This window comes from Melanaphis sacchari, unplaced genomic scaffold (genome assembly GCF_002803265.2).
Source record: "Melanaphis sacchari strain LSU unplaced genomic scaffold, SCAv2.0 Contig719_pilon_pilon, whole genome shotgun sequence".
Taxonomy (NCBI): Eukaryota; Metazoa; Arthropoda; class Insecta; order Hemiptera; family Aphididae; genus Melanaphis; species Melanaphis sacchari.
The window spans coordinates 1-9,551 of NW_020271514.1; the positions used below are offsets into that span (position 1 = coordinate 1).

General features: G+C 22.5%; 2 protein-coding genes across 2 annotated transcripts; one reads left to right on the forward strand and one right to left on the reverse strand.

Moving 5' to 3' along the window:
- Nucleotides 1–5: 5 nt before the first annotated feature.
- On the forward strand, nt 6–3,522 carry LOC112600780 (the record flags this gene model as incomplete). The annotated part of the gene is made up of 7 exons (XM_025348082.1): nt 6–995; nt 1,063–1,260; nt 1,896–2,074; nt 2,606–2,760; nt 2,839–3,085; nt 3,143–3,297; nt 3,377–3,522. Coding segments are annotated over 7 exons (2,049 nt in total), but the record flags the coding sequence as incomplete, so codon positions are not given.
- Nucleotides 3,523–5,129: 1,607 nt separating this feature from the next.
- LOC112600782 lies at nt 5,130–9,293 on the reverse strand. Its single transcript, XM_025348084.1, has 10 exons — nt 9,027–9,293; nt 8,868–8,955; nt 8,341–8,400; nt 7,877–8,097; nt 7,638–7,817; nt 6,416–6,741; nt 6,204–6,354; nt 6,000–6,095; nt 5,421–5,504; nt 5,130–5,363 (listed from the first exon to the last, which is right to left on the reverse strand). The coding sequence occupies exons 1-10, from the start codon at nt 9,104–9,106 to the stop codon at nt 5,183–5,185; spliced, it is 1,467 nt and encodes a 488-aa protein (XP_025203869.1). The 5' UTR covers nt 9,107–9,293; the 3' UTR covers nt 5,130–5,182.
- Nucleotides 9,294–9,551: the final 258 nt, after the last annotated feature.

Here is a 9,551-nt window from a genome sequence, read left to right on the forward strand (position 1 = left end):
AAAAAAAAAGTCCTTCATTAAATATTTCATTGGAAAGTAATTCTAGCGTAGATAATGAGAATGTCACAGCAATTAAGAAACCTAAAAAAAAGAAAAAGCACAATAAAAATTTAAATTCGATAGAATTAAGTACAAATAATGATATGGAAATTATATCATTTGAAAATACTTGTGAAAAAGACAAAGAAAAAGAAATTGATTCTTATTTTTCAAAAAATATAAGCCAAAAAAGAAAGTATGAAATAAGTGCTATGGCAGATATTGAGAATATTCCAACAAAAAAACCTAAAAAAAAGAAAAAGCCCGATAAATGCTTAAATACCATTTATGACACAGGAGATATAATATTTGAAGAATTAAGTGAACAAAATATTAATGATTTTGAGTCTGAAGAAAATTTAAACCAAGTAATTAAATCTGAAATAAATACTTCATCAGATATTTCATTGGGAAAAAATTGTAGTGTGGATAATGAGAATGTTCAAACTAAAACACCCAAAAAGAAGAAAAAATACAACAAAAGTTTAAATTCATTAGAATTTAGTAGCAATAATAATATAGAAGAAATCAATACAATCAAAAGAACAAACCTGAATTCTAATGAAAATATTTTAATTAGTGATAATAATTATGGCAAGCCAATGAATGAAAATAATATGCCAGTGGTTTCAGAAAATTTTAATACTTCATCTGTTCTTAAAATTTCTCAAAATCAATGTAAATTTAAGACTTTGCTAAATTCCATGGAGACCCATGATTTTGAAGACCAGTCTACTAAAATTGAAACCAAATTTAATTTAATGAAATATCTAAAAAACAAAAATCCTTCATTAAGAGATCATCCTAAATTTAAACAAATAAAAGAAACATTGTCTAAAAAACTCAAGAAAATTATTAATAAAAACTATGAAATCACAGGGTCTGACATTGTATTGCTAAAAACAGTAGGAAGCATTATTTTGGAAAAAATTGTTGAAAAAATTGATTCTGCACAGGTATATTATTGCTTAAAATATTTTTCTTCAATATATACTTCATATAATATGTATTTTTTTTATCTAGGGTCTGAATGGTTTAATAATTACATTACCACCTGAATGTAAAAACAATAAAATTCATTTTATTGAAACTTCTTTAAGTAGACCTCCGAATAAAGAAAAAATTAATATTATAAAAAAACTCAATCCTCAGGTAAAAATAAGAGTATTTAATGCAGATGAAGATGATATGATTCGTAAATATTGGTCAAAATTTCAAAAGGTATTATTTATTTCTATTTATAAAACAAATATTAGTTGAATCATTAGTCATTACTAGGGCACGGGTGTTGTTGCATTTACAAATTTTTTTTCTACTTTTTCAATTAATTGCTAAGTAAGTTTTAAATGCGTGTCATGTAAGTACGAACTAAAATCTAAAAGTTTTAAGAGCGATTTTTGGAACTTTCAGATTTTTATTGAATTTACTCATTTATAAAACAATTTTAACAATTTTTTTAAAGTTTTTCACATAATTTCTCTTTTTTTAATACTTTTTAAACGGTTTTATAAATATTGTTTGAAGGTTTACCTGAAGATTGGCGGTAAGCGATTTAGTTTATTTTAAGTTTGCTCTGTTAATATTAATCAACGTGGAACAAAGTTTTTCAAAGTATAAAAACTCATTGGCTCCAAACCAAAGGATAATGAATTTTGAAAATTTAAAAAAATTACATATGGTTCAATTTTTTATATTTTAAGTGCAATACTAATTTTTTAGTTCTACAACATCTGTGCCCTAGTCATTACCTTCAATAAATTTTAACTATAGTAGGTTTGTTCAATTACTGAACTATTTGTATTATTTAATATTTTATAATGTAATATATATATTTATAACAATAATTACAATTTCAGGAATACAACATTTCAAATGTTCTACCATTCTTAGCTGTTGATGGGTTTGAAATGGCTTTAAATAATATACAAAGGTTCCAATTTTTTCGTTATATATCGGCAGGACTTCCTAATCGATTATTAAATTCAGTTTGTAATAGATTTAATAATCTGTACATCAAACGTCGAGATAAAACATGGTATAAATTTTGTCTATTATACTTTATATTAGTACAATGATTAATTTTATAATTGTATGTATTTATAAAAAAAAAAATATCAAGAAATAATACTTGCTTATACTAAGTGAACTCTTCAACCCTATTAAAAAACATTTTAAATTAAAGCTTATTAAAATTAAAATAATATAATTTTTTAGAATATCTTTTAAATTTTTTTATACATTTTTAACAGAATTTCTATTGGCAATTTATTTAAGTTAGTAAAAATGATTGTTGTTACTCTTTACACGTATGTACTAATATTTATATATGTATAAAACTAAAAAAAATAAAAATTATATTCTTTTAAATTTTCATTAATATACATTTTTTAATTCAACATCTCTAGAATTTTCCATGATATTTTATATGAGCATATTTTAAATTATTAATTTCTGTATTTAAGGTAAGTCTCAAACAAAATATAACAAAATATATGTGTTATAATGACATTAAAATCTTATTTTAAAATTATTCATTCATTAATGATTTTTCTGTTTTACTTCATAGTTTTAGTGAAGAAGAAGATCAATTAATTATGAAAGTAGAAGAATGTCGTGCAATTCAAAACAAATTTTGTGTATTAAGTTTAATTCTAAATAGATCTAAATTACAACTTTATAGAAGACATGATGTTTTAAAAAATCAATATAAAAAATGTAATAGTAAGTAAATCATATTAATATAGAAAAGCATATTTTAAAGCAATTCATAAAATTAAAATAATTTTTTCATTTCGTTAGAAATTATTTGGGATGATGAAAAGCGTCAAGAACTATTTACAAATATTCTAATAGAAACAAATACAGATAACTGGAGAGACTTAAAAAATCTGACATTAAAAAAAAAAACATTAATTAAAATTGCAGAAAACCTTGGCAAAGATGTAACTTATTCAAAAGTTAGATTTCAATGGAACTGTTTATATACCATGTTATTTTGTGAAAAGCCTATTAAAATGTCAACACTAAGATTAAATATATTAGAGTTGTAAGTCATTTTGATCTGTAAATTTAAATTAATAGTTAATAATATATTATTTTTTAGATTACTGCAACAAAATCATAAGTATTTTGCCGATGTAAATTGGATAGAAATAACCAATCAATTATATCCAGGTGCAAATAGTAATATTATTTTTAGACTTTTTCGTCAGTGGTTTATTAGAATAGTTCCATCACAATTAAAAAATAATATTAAAGGTAACTAATTACTTAATTGAATATAGTTGTTTTGTTACAAACGCTGATGTAATAAGTTAATTTTTAATTTTTTTTATAGATACTTTGTTTTACTTAAAAGTGCATTATGAAGATAAATTAAAAAAAGAAATTCAAGAAAATGACGAAAGAGAATTTCCTAGGCTTACAGTTCAAGATTACGACTTATTAGTTCCTAAGGAATAAAAAATATTTTTTTAATTTAGACTTTTCAGTGCTTTAGTTTATGCTCCTAAGTCGTTCTGTGTTACTTTCCTTCAGAATCTAAAACTTTTCTTTATTATTATCCTTTATTCTTTACAATAATTGTATTATAATTGAATTAAACTTTGCTGTCTTCTCATATAACACAGGGTGATCAAATAATCATGCACATCAAAATAAATGTGTTTATGATAAGTAATTTTATTGAATTGCTTATAAGTGTAGTTATGTAAACTTAACCAAATATTTAAATTAATTTTTACACACACATTATACATGATGTACAACATAAACTTAAAATGGCCACCTTTTTCATTAATGCGCGTACGAACACGTTTTACCACATAAGTGGCAACCTTATGGAGTGTACTTATATTACATTTATGAAGTTACTCTCAGTTGTAACGTTTTTTTTCTGTTCACACAAATTTTGAGGCCGGTTTTTATAAATTTTTTCTCTAAGATAACCTCACAGGAAAAAATCAAGAGGCCATAATCTTTGGGAAAATTACATGTTCACTAACGGATTAATTAAAACACTACTGCAAGCATCATATCTATACGAATAATAATGCTGTTTACATTTATTTTGATGAACGCGACTTTTCGATCACTCTTTACTACTGCCTCTAGTCTCAAAAATATTGTATCAGTTATGGTGAAACTCTTTCTATCAAATGCCTTTATTTAAATTTTTTATTTTATTCATAACTTAAAGATCTTGATATTTTCAGCTGGGCAAAGCTCTAAAAATAACACTAAAAAAAATCTATTATTAGTTAATTTTTATGCACTTAAAAATCAAAACATAAAAATTAGCACTAAGAATTAGTAAATATGTAAAATAAAATTGTTAACAAAATCCTTATTTGTAGAATACACTAGTAAGTATTCAGTCAGCTTATGAAACATAAATAATATGATAAATCCAATAATTAAGGTAAAATGTTACATTTAAAAACAACCTACTTAGGAAATTCATAGAATTAATTGACTATGTCATCAGTGATAACAATAGATTAAGATATAGTACCTATTATTTAAAAATCAAAATACATGCACTTGTTCACAATTTTGCATACTTTGTTGAAGTTACATTGTTTATTTCCTTTATTATAATAAAATGTATACCTAAAGATAGCATTTACATTTCTAAATTAGCCTTGAAACGGCATTGGGAAATTATAAAATAAATTTGTATCATAATTTTAATAATGTATAGTTATGAGGCAGATAGGTTATACACTGGTATGTTTATATAACTCATTTCATTACAAGTCAAGGATATTGTCAAAAATACATCATACACAGAAATGATTTACATCTAAAACAGGTAGTATATTATTATATAATAAATTTAACACCATTTTTCTAAATTAAATGTAATCACTATTTTAATATAGTTAAAATTTTTAACATTAATTATTCTTATTTTATAAAAAAAAAATAAAAAGATCATACAAGTTACGAAAAAGATTTTGAATTGAATAAAAAGTTTCTTATAAAAAAAAGAAAAATAATACAATATAAACAATCTACAAATTTGTTACAATAAGTAACAAAATTAAATTACTAGTCAAAATAAGACATTTTTAAATTTTAAATACCTTTATTAGAGTATAGAAATAATTTACTTTATCTAAAATAATATATATATAGGTAATTATTTCTTAAATAATCGATGGAAAATACTACCTTTAGCTAATCCTTTAGATGGTCCTTTTTTCAATTCGTTATTTGGTCCTTTTGCTAAAGAATGAATTTTACTCAACAAAGATTTGTTTGGACCTTTGGGTTTCACTCGATTTTTTTCATGCGATTCACTCTTAGATAAGACTTTTTTGCTGTAAGAATAATTTATTTCTAAGAAGGGAATGTTAATAGTTATGTAATGAATTTACCTCAATAAATCTTTATTAGGACCTTTCGCCAATTTTTTTTGCGTATCATTTGCCACAGCTTTTTCGTTCTCAGAATTTATTTCACTAAATACAATAAAAAATATTTTATTATATTTTACATATACATTAAATAAAAATAAAACATAAATATAAATAGATGTTAATTAACTATACGAAAAAAAAAGAAAGTAAGATTTTCATATTTCTGTATAAATAACTTTTTTAGAAATATTCTATTTACAACTACTTTACTCTTTTACATTTATGTAGTTATGTACATTTTATATGAATATTATTAATAATGAGAAATCACCTCTGAAGAACTAATAATAAATGTACAAACTACAAGAAAATTAATAAAACAGAACTAGGATTATAATTAATTGTAAAATAAATTAGAAACTTATAACAGATAAAATTATAAACAATTAACAATGGTAGACTAATACATTTCATGGATGGATCAGAAACTATGACCTCAGTACAAAAATCAATATAACTATGTGTTTATAATATACTGTATTCAATTGAATAAAAGTTTAAACCCATTTTTATTATATAATACAAATATTTTCTAACCAGAAAGAATTTCTTGATTCAGTTTTTGAGTTGCTCATGTTCGTAACAACACAGTTACCAGTTACTTTATTACTAGAATTTTCTCTTTTGAGTTCACTAAAATAATATTAAACATATTTTTAGTTTAATTTTAAATTCAATAGGACAATGCAATTAAATAGATTTAATAACTATTTTAAATCTATTCTATTTTAGTATTATTACCCATCATTTTCATCCTTTGATTTAAATTCATTATTTAAATGATTTTTAAGAATTTTATCTGCTAATAATTCATTATAATCTGTACTTTCTAAGGCAAAAATTATAATTTTTTCTTCTTGATTATCAAATTTATCATGCAATCTTTGTTTTACTGTAAAAATAAGATTATTATTAATATTTAAATCATAACTTAATAAGTTTTTTTTTTTTACTTTTTATCTGTTCATCAGAATTTATTTTTTTGTTCGGTGTTGATGCAACAGAAGAAACAGGCCAAGATGAACAAGTAGATTTAGTTTTATCGTAATTATCACATGGTTTTCTTCGTAACCAAAACATATCATCTTCTTCATAATCATTTTCACTGTTTGTTAATGTAACTCTAGGCAATTTAGGCACATTGTTTGTAATGTTATGTTGTTTATTAAATCCCATAGTTAATAATGTTTTTGTTGCTTGATTAACATTATTATCAGCACTACATAGTGTATCCAAAAGTACTGTTTCTTCTACTACAGGAAATACACTTTTCAAATATCTATATGAAATATAAAACAACACATTTGAATAAAAAATAAAAATATAAGATTTGTTCAAACATTTTACAAAAAAAAAAAAAAAAAAAAAAAATGATTAAAATACTTACCAATTCATGCTATAAAATAAATCCTTCAATGTAAAATTTTTCCCACAAAAAATATTTTCTATTGTCTAATTACATCAGACAATTATCAATTCAACTTAACTACATATACTGAAACATCAAAAATAAAATTCATGCTAAAAAAAAAAAAAATAAATAAAATAAATGAAAAAAATAATAATGGCAAAACATTTGAAATTTAAGGCTCACACAAACATCCACAAAGACATCTATAGTTATTAATTTTAATAATTATTAGTTGAATAATAATTTCATACTATATAAATAAAAGATAATTCAAAGGGATAATCTTTTAAGGTAATTTTCAAATTCTACAATTTTTCAACATCTACAATCAAATAAAAAAATAATTACATTATAATATATAATATATACATACACGCACACACACACACATATATATATATATATATATATCGTATAATACATAATTATTTAAATAAGTTTGATTAAAAGATTTATTTAAAAATCAAACAATATTAAATATTTAATTATAGAATAAAATAGTTAAATTTAATATTATTTAAAATAAATAAAAATGTCAAAAGAGTTTAGATTAAATTAAACATTCATCAATAGAGGTAAATATTTAAATTTAATATCAATTAAAATATCCCATGAATTTAAATTAAGGTAAGTATTTAGTGTTAAATAAATAATGATTCAATATTTTTTATTGTTCGAATACTAGCATTGTTTTTTATTTATTTATAAGGGTCTATTCATTTACATATAACTCTTTAAAATTAAATACATGTAAAAAAAATTACCTTAATTTCATTTTTGGAGAATAATGAGCTGGTTTAGGTAGTGGACTAGCCAGGGGTGAAGGATTAGCTTGTAACATATAATGACGATTAATTGATGGTGGTGTATATGGTCCAGGAGTAGCAATTGGATGCTTTTCTACTTGTAAAGCACTAATAACAATAGCTTCTCTGTTATGATATCTAAAACATTTATCATTAGATAGTAAAAGAAATAAGATATAATTAAAATATTATATTACTTATTTAATAATGATTTAATATGAGATTCAGATGCAGTAGGAAACATTGCACTAATCTTTGATATTGATTGATCAACATTATAACTGCTCATTGGTGACATATTGGATGCGATTGATACCCGATTTGTAGCACTCGAACGTGCATAATTAATAGCATTAGACCCCATACGTGGACTAAATCTGACTGATGTTGGACTTGACTTTTGTGTAATAATTGAATCCTATAATAAAATATATTTATAATGAACATGACATATTTTATTTTTTATATAATAATAGTTTCTAATCAATTATGACTTACAAAAATGTAATAATTAAAAATACTCAATCCAAATTTATTACAATAACAATATATTTATTGCCTATCATACAAAACTTAACACAAACCTATCAACAATAATAGAAATATTTTACTTTATTTATAACTACAATTATTTTGAAATTTGAATAAATGAGTGAATTACCTGATGAATGTGATAAAATGGTTGAGGAGAATCACTTTTAGATGGAGAATCTTGTTGAGTCTAAAATAATTTAAAATATAAACTAATAATTAAATATTAAATAAAATAACACTATGAATGTCAGCTTAGATATTGTTAGTAGTAAAAGAAACAAGTGTAAACTATGAAATTTTGTAACTGATATTTTGAAGATTGATACTAAGATGTATAGACAGAAACTAACTAAATAGTTAGATTCTGGAGCCCACATACTTCTTTATGCTAGAAGTATCAAACAAAGTTAATTATAGTTAAAGTAAAAATAAAGTAGAAACTTTGGAAATAAAAATAATTAAATGATTAGAATAGTTATTGTTAAAATTATTTATGAATATAAATTTTTTTTTTATTAAAAATAATTTTGAAAATATAAAATTTCAATACCACTTTGTAATACTCAGGTAACTTTATGACTTAAAATATCTTTTTAATAATATATAAACCAATACAATAAAAGAGTACACAAATAAGTTGAGCATAGATCTTACTTGAACAGACAAAGGTTTAGTCATTTGATAATGAAGATATTTTGAATGTGAATCGTCAACGTTTGTAAAATAATTAAATAAATTATACCTGGTTAAATAAAAACAAAAGCCAAACAATTAATAAATTAAGTAGTATTAAAATACTATAGAAAATATTACGTTTTTCCAGATTTGTAGCCATTTTTGTTGTGCCATGTAAATGTATTTTTGATCATGTCTTGAACGGGAACATCTACCATTGTTTAAATAATTTAAGTACACTTGTACATCTATTGAAATTACAATAGCTAGTTAATTTAGTGTCGTAGGTCAATAAATAAATAAATAAATAAATTTGATAATGTAGATGACTTTCTAAACTCATTTACAGCGGATTTAGGTAATATTACTAATATTTATTTACTTTTTTAATCAAATTAGTGCTTTTAATTTCAAGGACAAATTTTGCATAAACAAAATTTATACGAATATACCACGGTTGCAAACTGAACAAAAATAAACATAAAACAATTTCGATCAAATTTTAGTTTTACTTTGGAAATTGATATGGAAAAATAAGTAACTACATAATTTATATAGTGTCTTTAATAAACTAAGACTTTAAATTAATTTAATTAAAATTAAATTTTTAAATTACTTTACTTTTCAATGTTTGCACTGTTTATAAACGACAGCTGATATTCA